Below are 24,071 nucleotides of genomic sequence, written 5' to 3'. Positions count from 1 at the left end.
CGCTGGCCGCCGTTGGCCGGCAGGGCAGGCGGGCGGGCAGACGGGCGGGCGGGCCGGCAGCAGGCAGCGGGCACGCAGGCGGCGGGCGGGCACGCAGGCGGCGGGCGGGCCGGCAGCGCAGCCCGCTGGTGAAGAGCGCCGGGCGGCGGAGCGGGCGGGACCGCCGTGCGCCTGCGCGCTGCCGCCTCGGCTGGGCCGCCTGGCGGGGGCTGGCGCGGGGACCCGTTAGCGCGGCGGGAAGCGGGCGGCCCCGCCGCCGCCCCGCGCCATGGCCAAGCGCCTGAGGAGCAGCGAGGTCTGCGCCGACTGCAGCGCCCCGGGTAGGCAGCGGGGGCGGCCGGGGGCGCGGCGGAGGCGTCTCGGCGGCGGGGCGAGCCCATCCCCCTCTCCTCACAGCGGTGTTTCCCCGCTGCGGGCGCCGGGGGGGCCGGTGGCGGCCGTGAGGGGCGGGCAGCGCGGGGCTCGGCCGGGCCGGGCAGCGCGGGGCTCCTGCCGGAGCGGGGCGGGCGCTGCTCCCGGCGCTGCCCCGGGGGTGTCCCCGCCTCGCGGCGGCCGCGGGGTCTGCCGGCTTGGGGCGCGTTTCCAGCCGTTTTGTCCGTTGCCTGAAGGAGCCGTTCTCGTCCCGAGCGACGGGGCGCTGGGCTCGGCTCTCCTCAGGTGGCCGTGAGGGGAGTTCCCCAGCCCGCAGGTCGCGCTGTCACCCTCCGGCGGGCCGGGGCTGCCGAGAGGGGCCGGACCGCCGGGCTGGCCGGTGGAGAGCGGCCGGTGATCAGCGGCTCGGGAACTGCTCAGCTTCGAAAGGAGGAAGCTTGACCGAAAGGAGCCTTCCTTCCCGTCACGGAGCTAAAGGGCAGGAGGACGGCGTAGGTTTGTGTCACTGCAACAGCCGCTGAAAAGTGGCCAGTCCGGGGGGTGAAGATGCCTTTGGAGACATCCTGCTTCCGAGGGCCAGGGGGGAGGAAAACACGGGCTTGTTAAGTACGTAGGATGCCCCACGGCCAGAACTGAGTGTGAGTGTCCCAGACGCCCAAGGAAAGGGTGTTCTGAGGTGTCTGGTGGAGTCGGATTGGAGGTGTTCCATCAGTAACGAGCACTCTGTGTTGGCACCCACATAATCTTTACATTGCACACAAGTTTGGGACCTTACAGAAGCAAATCTTGTTTTTAAAAAGTCAGTTGCATCTCTGTTTCTCACCATCTGTAGTTTTGCTTTTCTAATATGTAAACTGTCCAGTTTATGGGGTTTTTTTAGCAACTGTGTATATCTGTTTTCATTCCTTCTCAGAGTTCTGCAGTTGTTTGTGTTCTGTGCTGGTTCTTACAAGATAGTTACTTATGTACATACTGAAATTAATTAAAGCTGTGTGATGCAGACAACATTTGACTGGCCAGAAGGTATGATGTGGGAGAGGGGCTAACAACTTTTGTTAAATGAGACTTCTGTTTAAGAACAATAAAATAATACAAATCCCAGATTAACTCCCAGGGAGTTACTCTTAATGGAATTTTGTTTTCACGATAAATAGAGGTTGCATCTCTGATGTAGGCAGCTGTCCCTACCTCATGCAAGGTATCATATCTAAGCTTTTAAACATCAGTGGTGTTAGGACACCGAGATAAAGTTGTTTTACAGTGTTTGTGTTTGTTAAGCTCGTCAGGACTATGCAGTCAGAATCACTACCAGGGTAATCCTATAAGCCAGCCTTTTGTTTTGTTGTGTTGTGACATTAGAGCCTTGTCAGATAGTTACTTGGTCTTGGTGAAGGATTTTGCTGTCTTATCCATATATACATGAAAAAATTGTAACTTAATCCTTTAAAAAAAAAAAATCAAACCCATCTTTTACTTAAATCAGAGGGAATTTGTCAGCAGGGTGTTTGGGAGCTGCTCCAGGTGTAGCTGTCAGGAGACCTGGGCACTGCAGCCCTCTCACCCGGGCCAGGTGGAGCAGGGGCAGGGTGCCTGACTGCTGCAGGGATTGGTACTTGCCCCTTGGACCTCACTGATGCTCTTTGTGAGGTATGACCAGCTCTATCACAGGAGGTGATTTGACGTGCACTTTTCTGGTGCACTTCCTACTCTCAGGCAGGAGTTTGCTGTTCACACTTGCAGCTCAGGCTTCTCTTCATCACATGCTTCCTGTTTTGAGTCAATGCTGAGTTCCTGAAAACAGACCTGACCTACCTTTCTACCTTCTCCCCTGATGTATTTTGGTATTGTCTTTGGCATAGTTTGACTGTGTCCATCATTTGATCTCTTCTAAAAGTGATTCAAATAAATTCCAGCAAAGACACTTCATTAAATTCAATTTAAACCTGAAATACCGTTTTTTTTCATAACCTGACAACTGTGTCTTCAGACCATGTAACACTGTTACTTCTCCATTTTCCATCCCATAGGATGGAAAACATGGACTCTTTCATCAATGGTATTCCTTTTAAGTAGCATGTATAAGCTGAAACTACAAGCAAGGCCTCAGGTTTTTTTCTTCAGAAGATTTTTAAAGCCCTGTTTCTGCTACAAAACACCCAAATAAACAACAGCTGACTTTATCATGGCTAAACAGTTGTTGTTTGGAGCTGGTTGAGTTAGAGATTGAGGTGGAGATAAAGAAAAAAACCTGCTGGTGACTGTTAGTCAAAGCAGTGAGACTCACCAGCAGCCTTTGACCAGTGACTGAAACAAGAAGGGTGGTGGCTTCCAGAAAAGCTCATTAGGCTATGAATGAGTGTGGAGAGGGTGTCAGTAATGAGAAGGGCTCATTAATCTGGAAGGATGCCTCTTAGGTTGTCAGGTTAGCACTAATCATGCACCTCCTTTCATTGTTAGTTTTTTTCATTCTTAGAAAGTAAAGTTGTTAAAATAATGGAATAATTAATAAGCAGGCTGCGTGCTTGTTATTCATTTGCTTTTGAAATTAGGTTAGAGTTTTTTTTGAAAACAAATGCTCTAATTTGTCTCTGGGCTGTGATGGGTGTCATCTGTGAAGAGATGCTCCCATCCCTCATGGCTTGGACAAGTTTGCCCATGTTGCCTCCAGCACACACACAACATCATCTCTGCTTAAAGACCACTACTGTGATCAGATCGCATGTTTCAGGGATTCAGTGACTTCATTGCATGGGTCAGAGAAGACTTTTTTATGATGGACAATTGCTTAGATGTATTCTGACAGGATGCTGAAGGTCTCTCAGAGACGAGGCTTGTGTTGCACTCAGTTATTTAGCCTCCAGTTCATCTCTGGATTTGAAATTAAGGATTTTCCGAAGTAGAAGAGATCTTGAGTTCCTTTTTCTTTCTCCTGGGATGTGCTGGATCTGAAGTCCTGTCTTGCTACTCAGTTACTACAGAGTTCTGGGTACACTGAGTTTCACATGTTACTGCCAGAAAACGAGTTTCTTCTGAAGACTGAGCCAAGAGCAGCAGCGGGACCTCCCTTCAATGTGCATATATTCAGTTTCAATCTAATGTAACATTCCTACTCATTTTTATACTTTTTGATGTGTGAAGATACGTAATGGCCAGTATATATTATTTATTACTTCTTCACCTTCCCTGAGCTGTCTTTCTGGTTTGCTTGTAAGGTGGCTTCAATTTGGGTCTGATCAGAGTTAATTTGCTTGACATTTTTTTACTTTACTGAGTCTTTAACTTGACGTGTATCCTGCTCTTTTTTTTTTTTTTTTTTTTTTTTTACTGTGACACTTTTGAATGTTTTTACTATTTAATGTGGAAACTAAAAATCGTTGTAATAATACAGAACTGAAGACTAGGTTGCTGTTACTTCCCCACCTGTACAAGCTCATTTGATGGCTGAGCAGCAATGCTAAGGTTAGGGAAAGGACTCCCCATTGGAGACTCTGAAGTATGAGGTCATGTTGCCTTTTGTGTTGTAACTCAGGAATTCTTTTCCAGATCCCTGTTGGGCGTCTATAAACCGTGGGATCCTGATCTGTGACGAGTGCTGCAGCGTCCACCGGAGCCTGGGCCGTCACATCTCTCAAGTGAGACATCTCAAGCACACACCATGGCCTCCAACACTGCTGCAGGTGAAACAGAGAGCTGTCTCTCCCATCATTAAAATGTGATATATTCATTTTTAAAACATGTTAAATTAAATTTCCATCACAAAGCCTTTGTTTGAGAGGGGCTGTCCTTTTAAGCTTTCTTTTTCTAAGTTAGTTTCCTTTTATTTCTCCTGTTTCACCATGATGGGCCACCAACATCAGAACTGTCTATGCCTTTTTAATTGGGTATCTTTGTTTTGGAAGGTCACCTTCAGCTTTTCTTTCAGACTTCTGCAATGCATCTGCCACAAACACAACAAATCTCTCTCTTCAGCAGGGCTGCAGTTTGGAAGCCTAGAGAATTTTGAGGGGGTTCTTATTACATTCCACATAAAAACCTCCTAGGTTTAGGCATGTGCCTGGTCCTGATAGCCCGGTGGGTTATGGATGCTGGCACACAGAACATGAATCTCTGTTGCCCTGCTGTCTGCTTGAAAATAATGATTAGTCAATAGTTAGATAACAATTAGAAAATAATGATTATTTGGTTAGTCAGTCTGTGCAGGTAGTAGCAACATTTCTTTACTGCCTCTTTGTGTATGGTTTGGATTTCAGATGGTTGAAACTCTGTACAATAATGGTGCTAACTCTATATGGGAACATTCCTTGCTGGACCCTGCCTCTGTTATGAGTGGAAGGCGCAAGGCGAGCCCACAGGATAAAGTGCAGTAAGTGGGAAATTACAGAGCTTTTATTCTTGTACAAGTGTGGTTATTTTATTCAGAAGTGACAGAGGCAGCAAAGTATCCGTGGGAACCTGTGGATATTTTGTTGCTGGAGGAGAACAGGAGGAAACTAGTTATTTGTTCACTCATTTTTATTTTACTTTTTAGTTGTCCAATGACTGATTTCAAAAAAATATGCAGAAATGGAAATGCATTGCTTGAATTCTCTGAACTATTGACTCCTGACCACTAGCTTAGAATAGTGAGGATCTTGTACTTGAATCAAAACACTTTTTGTTCTCATGCCATGGGCTTCAGTTAACTGAGTGGTGCTAATGAGCTTGGGTTTGGTTGATGAATTAAAAAAAACCTGAGAGATTTCTGTCACTCAATATGGTGCTTCATTAAAAAATGTTAATCACTGCATATTGCCAGTGTCAGTCTTAAGTTGGACTAATTTTAAATTCAATGTTTACTTCTAAGAAATACACACTACGCCCTAGAGTCTGCAGATATTTTAGTGGTTAACAAAAGCAGTTAGACAATCTGCACTGGGTTGTTTTTTTTCTTTAGTGAAAATATTTTTCTACTAGTAGCATGCAAAGATCTCATGCAGTCATCACTTGTCAATTTTCCTTTTTCTGGAGCATCTGTATTATTGTGAAAGCACTAATATTTATTTTCTATCCCTTCTGTTGCCTGGGTTTCTCTTTACAGCCCCAATAAGGCAGAATTCATTAGAGCTAAATACCAGATGTTGGCGTTTGTGCATCGCCTGCCGTGCCGTGAGGATGACAGTGTTACTGCCAAAGACCTCAGCAAGGTCAGTCTGCAGGGGCTGCATCTTGTGTGAGGCTGAAGTCAAACAGTTGCTTTTGGCTGGAGAGAACCGTTGCTGTTCTTCAGCACTGTGATGTAAAGGAGCACAGCCTGACTTCATCTTGAAGCCGCTTTTTTTTGGCAAAGGGTATGGGTGATGGGGGTGACCAGGGGGCATCAGTTCAGGTTGAGCTGGAGAAAGATGTTTACACAAAAGAGCTGTAGCAAGAATTCTTGCTTATCTGTTTCTAAAAGCATGGCTGAAAAACACCACGTGCTGAATCACAGTTATTGCTGCTGTATTTAGGACAATTCTGCTTCTTTTTCAGCAACTCCATTCCAGTGTCAGGACGGGGAACCTGGAGACCTGCCTGCGGCTGCTCTCCTTGGGAGCTCAGGCCAACTTCTTCCATCCCGTACGAGCACTTCTTTCCTTATTTTGATATACAGCCAGTCCTTACAGTTAGTAACATGCTGATTTCAGTGACACACATGGTATTTCAGTTTTCTGCTCTGGCCTGTTGATGGAGTAGCTGTTTTTCTCCATGACTTGCAGGAGAAAGGGAACACCCCACTCCACGTTGCTGCCAAGGCGGGACAGACTTTACAGGCGGAATTACTGGCGGTTTATGGTGCAGATCCTGGCACGCAGGATTCCAATGGGAAAACTCCAGTTGACTATGCAAGGTAGGAGACTGACATAAGTGATGCTCTTATATATTAACTGAAAATAATTTGCTGTTAAATACTATGAAGTACTTTTTTCCAGAAAGAGCGAGTGCAGAAAGAGGGTGAATAAGCATTGTCATCATTCCATAGCCTGTGTTCTCCCAGATGTTTGAGAGAGAGATTCTCATCCCAATGAAACAGGCTGTGCTGATCTAGCAGCTCAGGGAGAAGTCATCTGAGGAGAAGAGTTTCTGCAAGTTCAGCAAGCTGAGTAGACTCCAGGAGTGTGGATTAACTAGGGAATTGCTGTAGGAAAGGACTGCACAGATGGGTCTGGGATCAGGGGGTGCAGCCAGGCTTTTCCGTGACAGTGAACTGTTGGGAGCATCCAGTGCAGGGCTGCACCCTCAGGAAGGCCTGCCTTTAGAAAGGCTGCAGGCTTCCCAAGGGCAGACACTGCTTATGTCAAGAGAGATTAAACATGGATGTCTCTGCTGATCACTTGGGCAGTAGTGAGGCACTGCGAGACTTGCAGCACAGCGCTGAAGGTTTTCTTGGGTGTTTCTATGCAAAATGGGACATTAGTGGACAACTGGAAGCTGCACATATGTAAATAAAACACCCTCATTGCTTTGATGGCTTTTTGGGTGAGGCCATTCATGGAATCTGAAAACTGAGTAAGTTCACTTGGTTGCAGAGCACAACATACCAGAATATTTCTATTTCTCAATGCTATTAATCAAAGGTGAAGGTCAGTGAGTTTGTTGCATGAGCTCAGGAAATTGTTAAGAAAGTATTCCAAGTCACCTATAGAATCTGGGCTTTTTTCTACAGCAGAGGCAGGCAAAGGTTCAGAGTTTTCACTGACTCATTTTGGGGAGTTCATGCAAGTTTATCTATAGTTTTTGCCCACTGGAACGTATTGTTGAAAGTCCTGCTGTGAGTCTGTGCTCTGTTGATACACTCAGACGTGCAGTGTTGAACAGTAGTTTGTTCTAAATCTGTTTCTCTGGCCATTTCTTAATTTTTGTATGTCTCAAAATGAGTTACTAATGTAAGTGTGTGTGTGTCTGACCCAGACAAGGTGGGCACCATGAGCTGGCAGAGCGCCTGGTGGAAATTCAGTATGAACTCACAGACAGGCTGGCTTTCTATCTCTGTGGCAGGAAACCAGGTGAGTAGGACAAACCCATGCTCTGAGATCTTTCACTGTAACTGTAGGATGTTTCAATGTTTGGTCAGTGTCACTACACCTTTTATATGCATTTCAGATAGTTAACATTACATGAATCATCCAGGAAGAACTAAAGAGAGTATAAAATGGAAGATTAGCAATAACACATTTAAAATTCAGATAAAACTGCAGGATTTGAAGTATACCTGAATTAGCAATGAATTTCCTTTCTGTTTTTCCGCAAATATGTGTGGAAATGCCAGAAAGTGGGGAGAAACCTACATATAAGATAGCTGAGTATGGTTTAACTTCAGAGGGTGAATTGCAGGGACAATGCTGATCTTGTGAGTGTTGAATAGTCTGCAGGAGGTATTGTAGAAATTCTTGTAAGAAGTTTCTTCTCATTGAAATGCTAAAGCAGGGGAGTTTTCAATGAAGTGGGGACCTTTGGAACACAAGTACACTTTAAAATGTGTAGTCATTAGGTTTCATAAAGGCACCTCTGTTATAACTTAATTTTTTTAAATTGAGTTTTAATTTTAAATGGAAATTTAATTGGAACCTTTAATAACTGCAGGAAGTTGTGGGAGGAACCTTCTTTTAAGACTTACTATTTTCCTGTAATTGGAAATTGAGTAATTACATGCGAGATAAATTATTCTGTTTGCCTGTTGCATGTACTCTTGGGTTTCTCATTATTGTGTATTTTAGTAAGGCTGAACACCAGCTTTAAATCCTGACAGGGTTGAAAACCATAGTCAAGTAATAACCTACTAAAGTGCAGTTTGTTTTCAACTCTAGAGCATAAGAATGGGCAGCACTTTGTTATACCTCAGATGGCAGACAGGTAAGTTGCTGGTTCCATGGTATGTCTGAGAACATCAAAATAAAACCCTCTAATTATTAAGTTCACTTTCCTTTCTGTAACAGCTTTTGCACTTGTTGCAATTCTAACTTTTGAATGTGGGCCTTTGTTGATCTTGGAAGCTTTTTCTATTTTCTAGAAGAGATATTGACACTTAAAGTCAGAAAATGATAGAAGATTCCTCTATTTGTTGAAATGCAGGGGGAAGGTGAGACAGTCACATTGGGGGAACACAAGTGGGGATTCCTGGGAAACAGATTTTGTAAATAATGCTAGGACCTATTAAGTTAGTTTCCTGATGCAGCATTTTGAAACTAATATTTGCAAGAAAGCAACCTTTTTCTCTGAAAATATGTACTCTTTGGATGATGTGAGTGTTGTTAACTTTTGGTGACAACCCGTGAAATGGTATTTGTCTAAACCAGATCAAGTATTAATCATAAGTTCCTGTTTTTCTCTTGCTGCTCTACAATTGGGAATAAGACGGCTGTGAGTAAACTGTTGTTAACTTACTGCTTGCAAAATTCTATGGAAAACTAATACAAATTACAGAAACTATGTTGTTGTTGGTAAAATACTCAGTGTTAGCATTGGTAATGTTTTCAGACATGCTACGTGTAGCTTTTGGATAGAGGGCTGGTTGCACTACAGCTTGACTGCTCCTTGAGCTGAGCAAATGTGGGTATTCACATTCCAAAGAATTGTTGTGATTATTTTGTTTTAAATTCACTAGTGTTTAGAAAAGTTTAAGAGTGTAGCAATTGGTATATTAGCAATGTTAGTAAGATCAACGTGTTAAAAACTATATTAAAAATACTAAAATGTTAAGGAGTTTCAAATAAAAGTGACATTTTAATAATCAAATTATTAAAATGTAGAATTTGTGTTTAAACAAGCTATTAAATGCTGTAGATGTAATGATCACTTTTTTGTTTTCTTAGCAGTCTAGATATATCAGAACTTGCAAAAGCAGCTAAGAAGAAGCTTCAGTCTGTAAGTAAAATTTCCAGTGTGCTGTGTGGCACATCTTTGTCTGGATGAGGCAAACTCTGCACTTCATCTTTCAGGCTGGTTTCAGCTGCTGTTAATGCCTGCATAAATAAATGTCACCTCTGTAGCAAGTTAGAAGTCTGGGGAAAAACATGAAAATAGGCAGAAGTGGAGGAGCAGAGAAGGTGACAAACCCATGAGGGAGAAGAAATATTTGCTGGGGTTTTTTGGGGTGGTATCTCTAGGTCAGTCTCCCCAGTTCAGGTCCTTAAAATCCTGGGCTCTTGTGTTTCTGTGCTATAGAGGTCTTAGTAGTTTCGTGTGTTCTTAAGCGGTGATTTTCCTCTTCCTCCCTTAGCTGAGCAACCACTTGTTTGAAGAACTTGCCATGGATGTTTATGATGAAGTTGACAGAAGGGAAACAGATGCAGGTGAATGAGGCTTTCTGGAATCTGGATAAAATAAATTTGAGTTGTGACATTACACACAAGAGGCTCCTGCAAGCAGATGTTCTATTTAAAGTACTTTTGTCTTCAGTAATGACTGATAATGGTGGTTTCTTTGTCTGGAGGTGACGCTAATTGCAAAAATCTTGTAGTTTTTTCAAAGTAGAGAATCCTCTAGGGAAAGAAGCCTTCCTTTGAATGGATTGTGTTTGTCTTGGAAATTGTGGTCTTTTATTTTTTGACAAGAAACACTGTCAAGCAGTGTAAGAAGGTTATTCACTCTTTTTTTTTTCTTCCTTGATCAGTTTGGCTTGCTACTCAGAATCACAGCACACTGGTGACAGAGACCACAGTGGTCCCTTTTCTTCCTGTAAATCCTGAATATTCCTCAACCAGGAATCAGGTATGCAATCTCCTTAATACTGTACCACTATTTTTATTTAATAGGCCAGGTAATATTGCTTTACTGTTCTTCATTGCTGGAGGAGAGCTGCCTCCGCTTGTAAAGAGGTTAAAATAGTGTCACATTTTCGTTGCCCTGGAGTGTGAAGCTGGATAATTTAAATAATGCTTTTTGCAATAAATGTAATTGAACAATCAGCTTGCTGTAAGTGCTGTAGTTTTGCCTGGGAGCTCTGCTGTTCATCTGCATTATTCTGTAATTTAGGGAAGGCAGAAACTGGCTCGATTTAATGCCCATGAGTTCGCTACGCTCGTTATAGACATTTTAAGTGATGCCAAACGAAGACAACAGGGGAATCCTCTTGCTGGCTCAAAAGGTGAGTGTGCTTCTGGTTGTCAGCTCTTCTAGATGCAATTCTTCAGTAGTAACTTGATTACATTTTCCAGAATAGTGCAGTCCAGCTTCAGAGGCATGCTTGTTTTGATTGGCAGCTGAGATAACGGCAGTGGGTTAGATGCTGGCTCTCCTGGCTGCTCTGTACCTGCAGGGTTCTGCTGTGATTTAGATGCTCTTGAGATTATTGTCAATTTGACCTAAAATATTTGCTTTCTGTATTTCTTTAGCATCATAGGTAGCAAAGAATACAAACACCTCTGCCAACAACCATAGTTCTAACCATGATGGTATGAGACAACTGAACACTAGTTGTCCCTCTAGGAGAATACAAAAAATCTTTTGTAACTTCTATTTTTTGCCTTTATTTTTCATTTGAATGTTGACATCCATTTTTTTCAATGCAGTCTGTTTAGGGGGTTTTCCCTCATGTGAATACCATTAAGCTGCTAAAACATGAGTCTCCCCACTTACCTTAACTTACAAGAAACTAAAAGATAAAACCATAAAACTTTGATGTTTTGAACAGCAGTAATCTGTGTCTGTTGGGTGGATCTAAATTCAGTGTTTTGAACTGGTCAACTCAAAAGACACCTCATTATGGCAGGATGTGTATTGTCCCTTTGCACATCTTTTCTGATCTTTTTACAATTTAAATATGCTTTTCCATGTCTTCTCCAAACTTCTTAGTATGATCTTAAATGGTGTGTGTTGATCTACAGAAAATGTGGAACTGATACTCAAATCAATCAGCAATCAACATAGTAGTGAAAGTCAGGATAATGACCAGCCTGATTATGATAGTGTTGCTTCAGATGAAGATACAGATCTGGAAGCAATTGCAGCTAAATCAAACAGACAGAAGGTAGGTTTGAAATACTTAAATACACACAACATTTTATTCATAAAGGTGATTTGTAGTGGATCTTTCCCATCATGAGGGGGTTTAACAAGCATAAATTATCAGAAAAGGAATATTTTAATTAATTTTCAAATTCATTTCAGAATCATGCCTGTAAATAAAATGCACCTCTAGAAAAGTTTGTGCCCCTGTGCATGTCTAGAGTTAAGATCTAGATCTAGTTGCACAGATGAAATAATGGAATGTACCAAAACACTCTTGATCCATGATTCTGTGGTATTTCACAAACATTTAGTGCTTCCTACTGAAGAAATATTTACAGCAGACCAATAGTCACAGAGTGTTTTAATCCATTCCTGAAAATAATGGTAAAAAAGGGGCCATAAGCCTAGTAGTTGTAGTTTAATCCTCCCTCGTAACACATGCTCTGGATATTTATTATGTTTTTCCAGTTCTTTATTGGATATTATAAAAAAAATTCCATGTGGAGGTGTATTGTGTGACCAAAATGCTGAGATAAGTGGTTTTGTGCATAGAAGAGCTAGGAGTTGATTGACAGCATACTTCTTTTGTATTGTACTACATTTTTTTTAATGAATGGATCTTACTAATTTGAACCACAGTTCCTTTAAAGTAAGTACATGAAAAGCTGTCACAGTCTCTCTGTCTGGTTTGGCAGTCTGTTTCTCAGGGCTGCAAGTGTTGTTCTCTTGCTGTTTATAGAGCCTGGATTCAGACTTGTCAGATGGACCAGTGACAGCCCAAGAATATATGCAAGTTAAAAATGCCCTGGTGGCTTCTGAGGTAAAGATCCAGCAGTTAATGAAGGTGAACGTCAACCTGAGCGACGAGCTGAGGATCATGCAGAAAAAGGTAACAGGCACAAGAGTGAGACCTCCTCATTTCTTGATATGTTTTAAGTTGACCAGAATAAAACTGCTGAAACTGAAGATGAAATAACCCAATATTAGGATAGTAAGAAATCATATTTTAAAAGGGAGCTGCTTTGGAATCGGATGAGACTATTTTGTAAAATCCTGAATTTGAAGCTCCAAAACTCCAGTTTGGAAGCCAGACCTTTTAATTCTTATATAGACAAATAAACAATTTGCTGAATGCTTTGCCAGTGGTCTGGTAAATAGAGATTTTTGTGGGGTAAAGGAGAATTTGTATCTGTATGGAGTTCACTCTCCTGTCTGTCATGCTAGCCTAGAAAGGACTGGGTGCTTCCTCAAATTAATTCCTTTGACTAGTGTTAAAAATCCTGTTTTCCAAGGAATGACAGTGCTGCAAGGCTGGGAGCACGTACTGCAGGAAGGTCTCCCTGTAGAGAAGGGTATTCCAGCTATGCTCCTGCAGGGGGTAACTTGTGCCAAGAGCTTCTTCCCTGCTGTTTTGGGGCAAAGAGGCTGATGCTTTGGAGAGTGGTGGTAACTGTTGAGCCCTTTGCATCTGAGGCCAAACTGATTGAGCAGATACAGATATCTTTGTGTGCTCAGTTCCATCCTTCTGTCACAGCTGTCTTCAGCCTTTCATATCTGTTGGAACAGTGAATACTGAGAGGAACCTGAAAGATCTTGGGATGTTTCCTTGGTCTTCTAACAGCTTCTGCTGGTTAAGCATTTTTCTGCATCAATTGACTTGACTTTTCCTCTTATATTGAGTTTCTTTAAATAGATATAGTCTATTTAGGGTTAAAAAAATCTTTAGGCCTTATGAATTAATGAAGCTTCAGTATATTTATGTGGTGAAGAAGGAGAGAGATGGTGGCTATACTGCAATTGGACTTGTTTTGAAAGGTGGCATAGGCAGGGCTTGCTCCTTGGGGGAGGAGTTGCACTAACCTTGTGTCCTGAGGATGTATTTAGCTGAGGGGCTGCTTAAACTCAGTGCTCAGTGGCTCTGGGCTGGGGAGCAGTTCATACAGCTGTGGCACTGCAGAGTACAGAGGGGAGCAGGGGGCACCTGCTGTCCTAGCTCTGAGCCACTGGGAACATCAGGACAAGATGGGAATTCTCTGCTGGGTTATTTGGGGCAAGACACCACCAGATTCATGCTATTCCAGCAGTTCTCAAGCAAGAGTTGTCATTCAAGAGATCTTCTTTTATTGTTTGTTTCTTTTTGTTTGTTTTCTAAGCAAGGGCTTAGAATGTCATAAACAAATCAATCTGCTTTATTTATCACCTTGTTAGCCAGCTGTGTAGCTAATCTTTTGCATGGCAATTACTAAGCAAAAGATACTAATTAAAGATGAGGCAAAGCTGCATGTGATGAATGAGTAGATTCTTCCTGAATGAAAATAGTTCTGTTACTTTAAGGGGCATTCTAAAGGAAAAAAGTTATTTTTTATGCTTGTAGAATTTATTAGGTGTTTATAGGTGCTCATGAGTTTGGTCTGAGTTGTCATGAGCTGTGGATTAAAACTGCACCAAAGGCACATTTATAAGCTGTGGAATAAGTTGGGAAGAGAGAGGCTCTAAGTTGACCTATTTAATTGCCTCTAATGTCAAACTGTAAAGGTGTAGCTGGGCTCCTGGGTGATCAGCAGATCTTAAGACTCGATGCATCTTGCTGCAGAGAACACAGCATAAATGATCTTCATAGAAGTCTGCACATTCAATTTAGGGTTCTGGGAAGTGCTCCAGGCTGTTTTTTTCATAATGTTCTTGCAGGTTCCTATGATGCAAGTAGTAAATAAGCAATTTCTTGTTTAACAGGCCATCAGCTGTTTGAAATATTATACTCAATTATTATTAGAGAATTGCTGACATTGCGGTTTTTATATCTTTTCTTTATGATGTGTTAATATAGCAAACTTACTGCAAGTAACTCCACACAAAAAAAAAAAATCAGTCATTGCATTTTTACTCTCCATCAAACACATAATAATAAAAAGCTTTAAAATAATTTCTTGTTGGCTTCTTAGAAAGCAGTAGCTGATACTTGATTTTCACAAGCTAAACTCTCTCCTTGCTTTGCAGAGCAAGCTCTAGTTTCCTTTGCATTGCCTCTGGTGTCTGTGCTGTAGTTTTGGCATTTTCAGCACTCACAGGCCATAGGTTAAAATCCTCTTTCAAGGTCTCATATTGACTGCTGGAATGGGTGACACTGCCTGAAAACCTGTGTTGTTGGCAGTCCTCCCCCCACAGCCTCGCTCCAGTGCATGATCCATGTGCCAGCACAGCCAGGCTGGAAGAAAGGGATTGTGTGTTTGTGCCCACGGCCAATTTGAAGCTCTAATGTAGCTTCTGGCCCAGCAGACAGTCAAGAAACTGGCACATGAATATTTCCAGACCTGAAACATTGATGTTTTTATGCTTATACTAAGCAAGTCAAGTAGATTTGGAAAAGAAATCAACCCCCAGCTACTAGTAACTGGATTGGCTAGTATGGCTGACAAGCCTGTGATGTGCAGTCAGTTTGGTTTTGACACTTGCTGTTAGAAAAAAAAAAAAAGTCCCACTGCTAAACATTTCTTTCAGCTTCAAACGCTGCAGAGTGAAAATACCAACCTCAGAAGACAGGCCACAACCAATCTGTATCAGGTCCAAAGTGGTTCTGAATACACAGACCCTGCCAACAATTCTTCTTTAAAGCGGCGACCATCTGCACGGGGTAGCAGACCCATGTCCATGTATGAGACTGGATCAGGGCAGAAGCCCTACCTCCCCCTGGGAGAGGTCACATATCCAGAAGAAAGCATAACCAGGCTGCAGCCTTTCCCTGCACATGTAAGTAAAACTGCTGATGCTTCTGCTTTTCTTCTTGAGTTCAGCTTTTCTGTCTGTTCCCACTATGCTCATTTATCCAAGCTGCTCCACTCTCTGCTGCAGAGGGAATTGGAACTGAGAGAACTGTTCATGTTTGCTGTATTAACATGTCTGCAGGAGCTGGGTGTTTGGAAAAGTAAAAGCTACAACAACTTTGGAATATGTAAATTGGAGCTTTTGGCTTCCGCTCAGCTGTTTCTTTTAACCACAGTGTAAATACCAAGTATCAATGTATGGCTGTTTGAAAAATAGAAGGGGGGGGGGAAATAGTGTTCCAAGAAGGTAGGTAAAGTTCATGAATTTCTGTCTAGGCATGTGCCAGTTTGTGGAACTTCAGAACCACCCTTCAAAAATAAAATAAAATTGAAGGTAACTTTTTCATTAGGCCACCGGTTTCTTATTTCAGTTTGGAACTGGAGGCTGAAGATGGTTTAGATGTGTTAGTTGAACAAATTATTCATATTTAGTATTTTCCTGTAGGATGTGCTAGCAGGAGAGGCACTCCTGTGTTACCCACAAGGATTCTGCATGGATGTGTTCACACTTTAGATAAGTGACCCAACACACTCTAGTGCTTATTGAAGTAAACCAAAATCTTTTTAGATTGCCCTGTGGGCAGGAATACAGGGCAGTACTTTTTAGGTACATATTTAACATCTGTGGATTTGTTTCAATGTGTTTGCCTCCTGGTCCCACTACCTCATATTTTCTTCCAGGTAAACAGTTAAGTTCTTTAAAACATATTTGGAAGTTAATGTGTTTGGGGTTTTTTTTGCCTGGCATGAGGCAGGACAAATGTTCCATGCCCATTTCAAAGTAGACAGTTGAGTGCATTGGGAATCAGTGCAGAAATTTGAATTCTGGGTTTTTCTCTCACTTGAATTAAATCAATAAGAACTTCAGGCTATGAAGTCTGAATCATTTTCAGTTATATTGACATATGGACATACAGACAGTTCTGGCATTAAGAAATGTCAGAAATCTTTTGTACATAGTTGGCAAAATGTGACAGTGCTTTGGATAGATCCTTTGGTCGTTTGGCTTGAAGTTTGGGTAGAAGCAGCAGTTCTCAGGCATTAATCTGTTATATGGAGTTAATTTGGTGTGATGGTGAATGTATTTTGTTCTCTGTGGAATTTAGCACCTCTGCAATATCCATATTACAATTAACATGAAGTCAATTATATTTTGAGATAATTAAGTCCACTCAGGCCTAGTGAAATTCTCAAAATCATTCTTGCTTTATGTCATCTCCATGGTTTTAAGAATGTTCCTTTATTTCATTTAAGAATTTGTGTTTTGTTTTTTTTTGTTTTCCCGAGTGTTTTTCTCTTTCCCATTTTTAGATCGGGAGGAGTGCGTTTGTGACCTCCTCTTCATCTCTACCTTCCTTCCCCTCCACGCTTTCCTGGTCAAGGGATGAAAGCACACGAAGGGTTAAGTACCTTCCCACTTGGTCTTTTACCCAGAGGAGGTGGCCATCTCCCTGGAAGCCACTCTGCCTCTCTCTGCCCCCCCTCTGTGCTGATTCGCCTCATGCCTGCATGGAGCAGTATTCCATCACTCCGTCTCTTCTGCCACTTGCTGTGGATCCTTCCCTCTCTCTAACTTCACAACAGCTGGAATCTTTAGCATTTAACCCCATGCACAGTTACTCCAGATCACTTGTTCCACCTCCTAACACTGGGAACAGCCAGCAGACGAGTTGGTTGCTGTTTGGAAAGTAATTTGGCAGGAACTGGCTGATGTTTCCCAAGTCAATATATAACTCTTCCTACTGACTAAACGCACTGCATGAGGCCTGTGATGCTCACTGGTCCTGGCTTTTCAAGCCTGCTTTCTTTGGGGGCTGCCAGCTTGCACCAATCCACAGTGGTACTGATTGACCTGGTATCTTACAGATGTCCACGAGTTGGTTTGAAGGGGATTCTCTAGGACGCAAACAGGTAGCTGTGGCACCCCAGTACACCTCATGTCAGCTAGCCTGCTTTCTGCTGGCCCTGACAGACCAGAGATGGAATGGGCACAGGAATTGCTTTTAGCAAGAGGCCTTTCAGGGCAAGATTAAAGACACTGAAGGTGTATAAAGGAAGCTTAAACTGGTGATCCATCAGGAACTATAAAACTTTGTTCTCAGGGTTTTTGTTAGCTATAGTTCTGACTCCAGGAAAAAAAATGTGATAAGAAACATTAAATGGTTATACTCTGGCCTCTTATTGCCAGGATAAAGAACCTGCTTTTTAAATTCTTCTGTCCCCATTTTATTTGGCTGTACAGTGTTTGGACATATCAACTGAGAAAGTACTAGATTTGCAAGCAGAGCTGGATGATAAAACTTACAAGGGAAGACAGTGCTTAGTCCAAGGCAAATCTGGGTTTGCTGCAGCTGAAATCAGTTCTGTGTAGTACTAGAAACTTGCAGAGTTTTTGTTTGTTTTTTTATTTGACACTGATTCTGCTACTGTATTGTATTTCTGATTCCGTAATATCCTACCCTTGTAATTAATTATTGTCATTTGTGTATCTGATCATAGTGCAGAGCTTTGCCACTAATTGCACTGCTCTCCTGAGGGCAAAGGTCAGACCCTACATGTAACAGCTTAATATCTTCAAAATGTGTCACTTTTAGAATTGATCTTTACTCCCTATCCTGAGAGATAAGTGTTTTTTTTTTAAATGCTTGTTTTTCTTTCTGTGCAGAGTAACTTTGAAATGGCTGGGCAATATTCCTACTCAAGGGGCTTCAGCAGGAAGAGCTATTGGGTTGAGCATGAGATGAGTGCTTAACACACATACTGGTTTTAGTCAGTGGCAATGAATTCTTAGTCACATTTTTGGTCTGTTCTTGAGGTAGAAATAATATTTGCTAAGTGTATGGGTCAGGGATGGAAATCAAAGGTGCCCCTTACAGTCTGATACTTGAGAATCCCTCATCTTGATTTCAGAGCCTCCGTGAAGCTCCAAGGCTGGTTTGTCACTGGGGATTGCGAAGGACCCTGTGACATGAGTGGTGTCTGTGGCTGAGGCAGGAGCTGATGCAGAGGATGATCTGTATCCAGAGTGACACTGATGGACGTGCTGCAGGAGGCACTTGTGATGAGCTTTGCCATTTTTCAGACTAGATCAGGCGATGTGTGGTGATCCTGGGGCCTTGCTGAGGATGGGAATCTGCCTCAGGGGCTTCAGACTGCAAATTCATGTGCACCGCAGAGATTGGCCTGACAGCAGGTATCCATGGCATAAACCCCAGGGTGTTGAACTGCCTGGGCATAAGCTATCCAAGAAGGCTAAACCAGGTCAGAGAAGCAAGCTGAGCTCTCTTATCTCAAAGCCTGCTTTGAAACTTGCTGGCAGAGGGTACTGTAGGGAGAGCACTCTGGAGCTGTCATGGAACAAGTATGCTCACTTGTGCCTGCAGTCCTCCGAGAGGGGGGAAGAAATACTGAAAATCATCCTCACCTGTGGATTGGGTGCTTTACTGGGAGGTGCAGAACTGGTCTGTATGGGAGCAGAAAGTGGTGAGTGTTCTGCCATGGCACCTGGGAGGAAGCACCTGTGCTTGGAGGCAGGGAACAGGTGGCACTGCAGCTCCTGTTATTGACCTCACCTTCCTTGTGTGCCTCCCAACCTAGGCTTGGCCTCCTGCTCTGTGGTGGGCCTCCATCCTGAGGTCAGAGTCACAGGCTCAGTTCCTCCTCTGCTCCACTGAGTACCTCCCACTCAGCTGAAGGCCTTCACTCTGAGTTCAGCTTCTGCTGTGCATTTGGCATCCAAGCTCACGTTGGTATCCCACTCTTCGTTCATCCTTTACTCTGGGTTCAGCATCCCAGTTGCATCAGCCTCCTACTTCCCAGTGGGTCTCCCATGATTTGTCTAGTCTCTACTTTTTGTATCCTTACAACACTTGGTCCAGCCTCTACTTCCTTCTGTGCCCACAATACTTACACTGGCCTTCATTTCCCTGTGTGCCTCCTGCCCTCATTTCTGCCTCCACTTTGGAGCTGACCTCCCACCTTCCTTTTGACACCCCTTCTTCAGAGCCCTGCTACTCCTGGTGGTGAGGCCTCCCACCCTCGTTTCATCCCAGGCTCTGCTAGAGCCCACAACTCTCACTTATTTGGCCTCCTGACCTTGCATGGGTCTCAAGTGTTCAGTGGGCCTCAACTCTCCTTATTTTGGTCTCCCACCCCCAGTTCAGCCTCCAGCCTGCAATGGGCTCCAGGTCTTGTCAGCTCATCTTCACTATGTGCGCTTTGGTCTCCCACCGCCAGTTTGGCCTCTGCTGCACCGTGGGCCTCCCACCATCATTTCCATCTCTTGATTTTGACTTTCCTCAGCCTTTGTTTAGGTCTCCCACTCTGTGGTGGGCTTCCCACGCCTGGCTCAGCCTCTGCCCTGTGGTCAGACCCTCGTGCTTGATCTGGCCTCTGCTCTATCACGGGCCTCCCTCACTTGGTTCTCCCTCCCACGGTGCACGGGTGTGCTCGAGAACAAGCCCGTGTGTGGGAGGGATGTGGCACTGGCACAGCTTGGGGCTCTTCTTTCCTGCACAGCTTTGAAATAAATCTGGATTCATTGCAGGCCTCGAAGCTGGAGAAGCAGAGCAGCGTGTCCGAGAGTGACTACGATAACCCCACCACCCCCCTGGAGCTGGAGGAGACGGGGTAGGTGCCGTGAGCAGCACGGGGGGTGTGTGAGCAGCTGGTGCTGTCCCACAGGGCCAACCTCTGGCTTGTTCCTTCACAGGTCAGGCAGGAAGGGCAGGCAGAGGAGTGTCATTTGGCAGGGGGAGGGATCCATCCCTGAAGATGGTGACACAGCCCCCAGCTCCAGTTTGCCCAGTACGGAAGACGTCATCCGGAAAACTGAGCAGATCACCAAGAACATTCAGGAGCTGCTGCGAGCAGCACAAGAGAACAAGCATGACAGGTAAGATGTGAGTGCTGGAAAAGCTGTGGGGTTTGGGAGAAAACAAAGACACAATCCTTCAGGTGTTTGCAGAAGGACAGCCACCACCTCCCCCTGGGTCAAGACCTACCAAACATGTTGGTCCGTGGTGTTTCCTGGTGAGCGGGGATGTGTGACCCTGCCTGCCCTGCCCACAGCTGGCACACAGCAGTGGCAAGTCCTGCTGCACAAGGAGCATGGTTTCAGATGAACATCAGATGTGTGGGGCAGCTTAGCCTAAGTTTATCTTGGGTCTTCAGAGCTCCATGTCCTTTGGCAAGGACACCCTGCAGAAGTGTGACAGTGACACCGAGGCTGTTTTCAGGAAAAAATTGCAAAGGCAGGGAGAATTTGGCTTTCCTGCTGAAATATTAGTATAGAAAATGTACCAGCAAAAGCTATTTTGAACTCTTGGGTTTAGAGACAGACGTAGCTGAGCAGGCAGGGTCCTGTTCATCAGCACGTCAGGCAGTGCACAGCGTCAGCTCCCTCGGGGAACCTCTGCCCCAGCTGAACAATTAATTTTCAGAACAGCTGTGAGTGAATAGAAGTGATACTGCCCTTGACTGATCATCAGGTGGTGCTCCTGCACAGCTCTGCTGCAGACTGTAAACAGGAGTTACATCTTCCCGGGTAGGAACAGGTTTTTGGCTGGAACAGCTTTGCTCTCCAGCAAATCTGAGCTTGCAGACTGGCAGGGCCCTGGTTCTGCCTCCCATCCCGAGGTGTGTGCCCGTCTCTGCCTGTGAGGAGCAGCTGGTGATGTGTGCTAAGCCCTGGCTTCCTGCCTCGCTGAGAGAGGCACACAACAATGGGGCCACTTTTGTTCTGTGTTTTTTCCTTCTTGTACTTTTCTATTTTTAGAAGGGACAGCGTGTGGCTGCTCCTCTGGCTGAATGGCGGGTTCTCGCGTGTTTGCGCTGAGCTCGGCGCCCTTCTCTGTAACCTTTTCCACTGCAATCCCTTGTTGCTTGTTTCTCACTGAGAAGCAACAGTAAGAGAAAATTTAAATGAGTTTGGGTTTTATGTATATCATAGTTTACAGTATTTAAATTATAATATTTTTTTTAATTACTCGAAGACACAAGGTTTCATAGCTAGCTTTTGCTGTTCAATTGAGTATTTAAAGAACCTGTTATGTTCTTTTTTTGTTTTCTCTTCTGTACCATGCATGAGGTGGGGTGTTTGCCAGTACTTATCTTGCAAAACACTGACCTGTGAAGCTGCAGTTCTTTGTTTTCCTGTTCTTTGGCTTTGTCTCAGCTGGCTGAGAACAGCACAGCCCGGGGCACCCAGGAGGTGTGGAGGCTTGTTCCACCACTCTCTTCGTGCAGCAGGGGGATGATGCTTCCTTAGCAAAGTGTCAGGGATGTAATAATACATCTTCCAAGCTAGTGCTGGGAACGCTGTAGATCACACGCTGCATAGATAATCAGAGAGTAATTAAATGATGCAAGAATATAATATATTAATGAAACACCTTCTTCCTTTTTTTTTTTCCCCTCGCTGACTTCCGTTCCTCTCCTGCCCTCTCCTGGCCGAGCAGAGCGTTAGGGCCTGCGGGCTCGCTGGGGCTCGGGCACAGCCTGGGCTGCTTCAGCACGATGGCTCCCCTGCAGCCTCTGACCGTCCAGCAGCCTGGCCCTGCCTCCTGGTACTCTCGCCTCTGTCCCTGCCTCCCAGGCACAGTGTCCTTTCTCTTTCGCATTCTCTCTGCTGCCTCTTTCCCTCACACACCATCTGCACAGGGGTCGTTGAAGGCTCTGCATGAAATGCCTCAGATCAGAACTGCAGATAGAAGGAACCTGGGACTCTGCCCGCTCAGTCAAAGCTCCCAGTGTTGATTTCATAGGGAACAGAATCACAGCCTGGAACTCTCTCTAGTTTAAGAGATCCTCCTGTCTGTTCTGGTTATTGTCCATCCAGATAAATCATCACAACTAACAGCACAACATGTGGTCGCTGCTTCTGTGCTCTGGTGCACAAGTAGCAGGAGTTTCACAGTTCCTGACATACAACATCCACATCTGACATTCCAGGCCCTCCCCTGTTGATAGAGCTGGCTTGACAAGTGGGGCCATTTGTGACTTGAATCCATGAAAAAAATGTATGTTTATGTAGTATCTTCCAACCAGACCAAAATACTGTTTATTAATGACCTAAAACAAAAATAAAATGTGACCGAGGTGTTCTTTAAAGCAGCCATTCCCAAGTTCTAACCCCAAGTGTTACTGCCAGTGACAAATACCAGGGCTGGAGGGAGAGTTCCTGAGGGATTCTTTTTTCCAAGATGTCACCTCTGGAGTATCTTCCTGAGATCTCACTGCAGTGTGTGCAAACTCAACAAATGTGTCAGGGGGTCCCCGAGCTTACAGAGGTTATAAAATCAAGCTATTCCTCCAAGACACACTGCACACTTTGCAGCCAACTTAGAGAACATGCTATGAAGTGTGTGTCATTAGTCTTGGTCTTTTTCATACAAGTAATTCTTAGGGCTTTCTCCTTTTGTTAGTGAAGGGTTTAATCAGCAAACTGGCTTATTAATGAGATAAGGTGCTGTTCAGTGTGGCCTGCAGGGAGCAAATTAATTGTTAACTCAATAGCGGAGTGGGAATTACAGTGAGCTTGGAAGACTTTCCTCCACTTTTAGTTTATTTGGAAGAACTCATGTGACTAGAGACACACAGCAATACTCTTTTTAAAGCAACTTTCCTGCATTGCCAAAATGACCCCAGTGTGTTGCTTCTTTCTCAGTGCATTTGCAAGTGACCTGGTTTTGCACCTTTGGTATTTATTGCAAGGTGACTGCATAAATAATGACTGGGGAGTGGGGTTTTCTTGTCTGGTTTTGCTTGAAAGAGCCACAATCTACCATAATCTACAGATGCTGAGTTTTTTTTCTTGAATGCTGTTGCTCTATGATTTTGAGATTCTCCTGCTAAAGACTGAACCAGGTTGACTAACAACTCACACTGAAATTGAGTCCTTGAAGGATAAGTCTTTTGAAATTAGATTTTTGACAGACCACACTAACAGCACTTCAGAGCAGCTGATGGTAAATAGTTTTAAGGTCTATTTTGAACAGACCAGTTTTCATTTGGTAAATGAATCAGAAGTGAGATCTGTGAGGACTAGTGGAATCTGCCTTTGTTTTATCAGCTAACTCAATGGAATTACTGAGTATTTAGCCTAAAACTCACACATGGTGAAAGCAGTTGATAGGCTGGAGATGCATGTATCTGTAAGCTGCTGGTTGAAAATTGTGCCTTGTCTGTTGTGTGTGAATTAATCCAAGAAGGCATCTTGGCTTTCTGAAGTGACCTTTGTGTGATGTTTCACCTTTAGTTAAACTTGACCGAGAGAGCAAGGTAGGAATTCTGCACTGGAAGTTGGGCATATTCCCTTCTCTGGTGTCAAACCTCCCCGTTTGTGAAACAAAAAAGGGAGATAAGTGCCTAGTGCTGCACTCCTGGCTTAAGCTGATAATGAACTGATACAAGGAGGGAAATAAATCTGCTGGAATCAAGGTGTGTCCTCAGGTTGTGCCCGTGCAGCCTCCAGCCTGGCTGCTGGCCCAGAGCAGCATGTCTGTCTTTCTGAGGCTGCTCAGAGTAGCTGAGAACTGCAGGGTTAAGAGCTTATGGAGGTCAGGATTCAGGTCTCGCTGCCAAGGGTTTGAATAGTTCTTAAGGGATAACTCTGCTTTGGTAACTTCGGTACAAAGTGCTTTTTTAAAGGCTTCTACTTTGTAACTTACATGGAAAAGAAGCACAGGAAAATTGTTTTAGAGCTGATAGACAAAACAGTCCTATAAATATCAACACTTGACTGTTACAGTATTTCTAAGAGCTTGGATGGCCAGAATTCAAGTCTGAAACATAGAAACACCTTTGTTTTTATTTTTCTCCAGGGATTACTGGATATTTTGAGCTGCTTAGATCCTTAGTAGTTGTAACACTTTTCTTTTAGTAGGCTGGTTTGACAGTCCCTTGTGCAGAAAG

General features: G+C 43.9%; 1 protein-coding gene across 12 annotated transcripts in view; it reads left to right on the top strand.

The window, feature by feature from the left end:
- The first annotated feature begins 179 nt into the window (after positions 1 to 179).
- Positions 180 to 24,071, top strand: part of GIT2 (GIT ArfGAP 2) — a 28,254-nt gene continuing 4,362 nt past the window's right edge. For 2 of the 12 annotated variants that reach the window (XR_007891022.1, XM_051633738.1), the window contains exons 1-19: positions 180 to 320; positions 3,916 to 4,049; positions 4,623 to 4,735; positions 5,450 to 5,555; positions 5,881 to 5,967; positions 6,108 to 6,238; positions 7,300 to 7,394; positions 8,196 to 8,241; positions 9,201 to 9,252; positions 9,608 to 9,680; positions 10,001 to 10,098; positions 10,363 to 10,474; positions 11,214 to 11,356; positions 12,077 to 12,226; positions 14,836 to 15,084; positions 16,470 to 16,559; positions 19,705 to 19,787; positions 19,870 to 20,052; positions 21,617 to 21,724. Coding sequence is in view for 11 of the 12 variants with exons in the window: in XM_051633738.1 (XP_051489698.1) it covers positions 269 to 320; positions 3,916 to 4,049; positions 4,623 to 4,735; positions 5,450 to 5,555; positions 5,881 to 5,967; positions 6,108 to 6,238; positions 7,300 to 7,394; positions 8,196 to 8,241; positions 9,201 to 9,252; positions 9,608 to 9,680; positions 10,001 to 10,098; positions 10,363 to 10,474; positions 11,214 to 11,356; positions 12,077 to 12,226; positions 14,836 to 15,084; positions 16,470 to 16,559; positions 19,705 to 19,787; positions 19,870 to 20,052; positions 21,617 to 21,724 (2,105 nt within the window). In the remaining variant the exon portion in view is untranslated. Of the gene's footprint in view, positions 321 to 3,915; positions 4,050 to 4,622; positions 4,736 to 5,449; positions 5,556 to 5,880; positions 6,014 to 6,107; positions 6,239 to 7,299; positions 7,395 to 8,195; positions 8,242 to 9,200; positions 9,253 to 9,607; positions 9,681 to 10,000; positions 10,099 to 10,362; positions 10,475 to 11,213; positions 11,357 to 12,076; positions 12,227 to 14,835; positions 15,085 to 16,469; positions 16,560 to 19,704; positions 19,788 to 19,869; positions 20,053 to 21,616; positions 21,754 to 24,071 lie in introns of those variants that run through there. The other 10 variants (XM_051633739.1, XM_051633743.1, XM_051633744.1 and 7 more) reach the window with 10 other exon arrangements.

The sequence above is a fragment of the Apus apus genome, chromosome 16 (assembly GCF_020740795.1).
Source record: "Apus apus isolate bApuApu2 chromosome 16, bApuApu2.pri.cur, whole genome shotgun sequence".
Taxonomy (NCBI): Eukaryota; Metazoa; Chordata; class Aves; order Apodiformes; family Apodidae; genus Apus; species Apus apus.
This window is presented reverse-complemented; position numbering and strand designations above follow the sequence as displayed.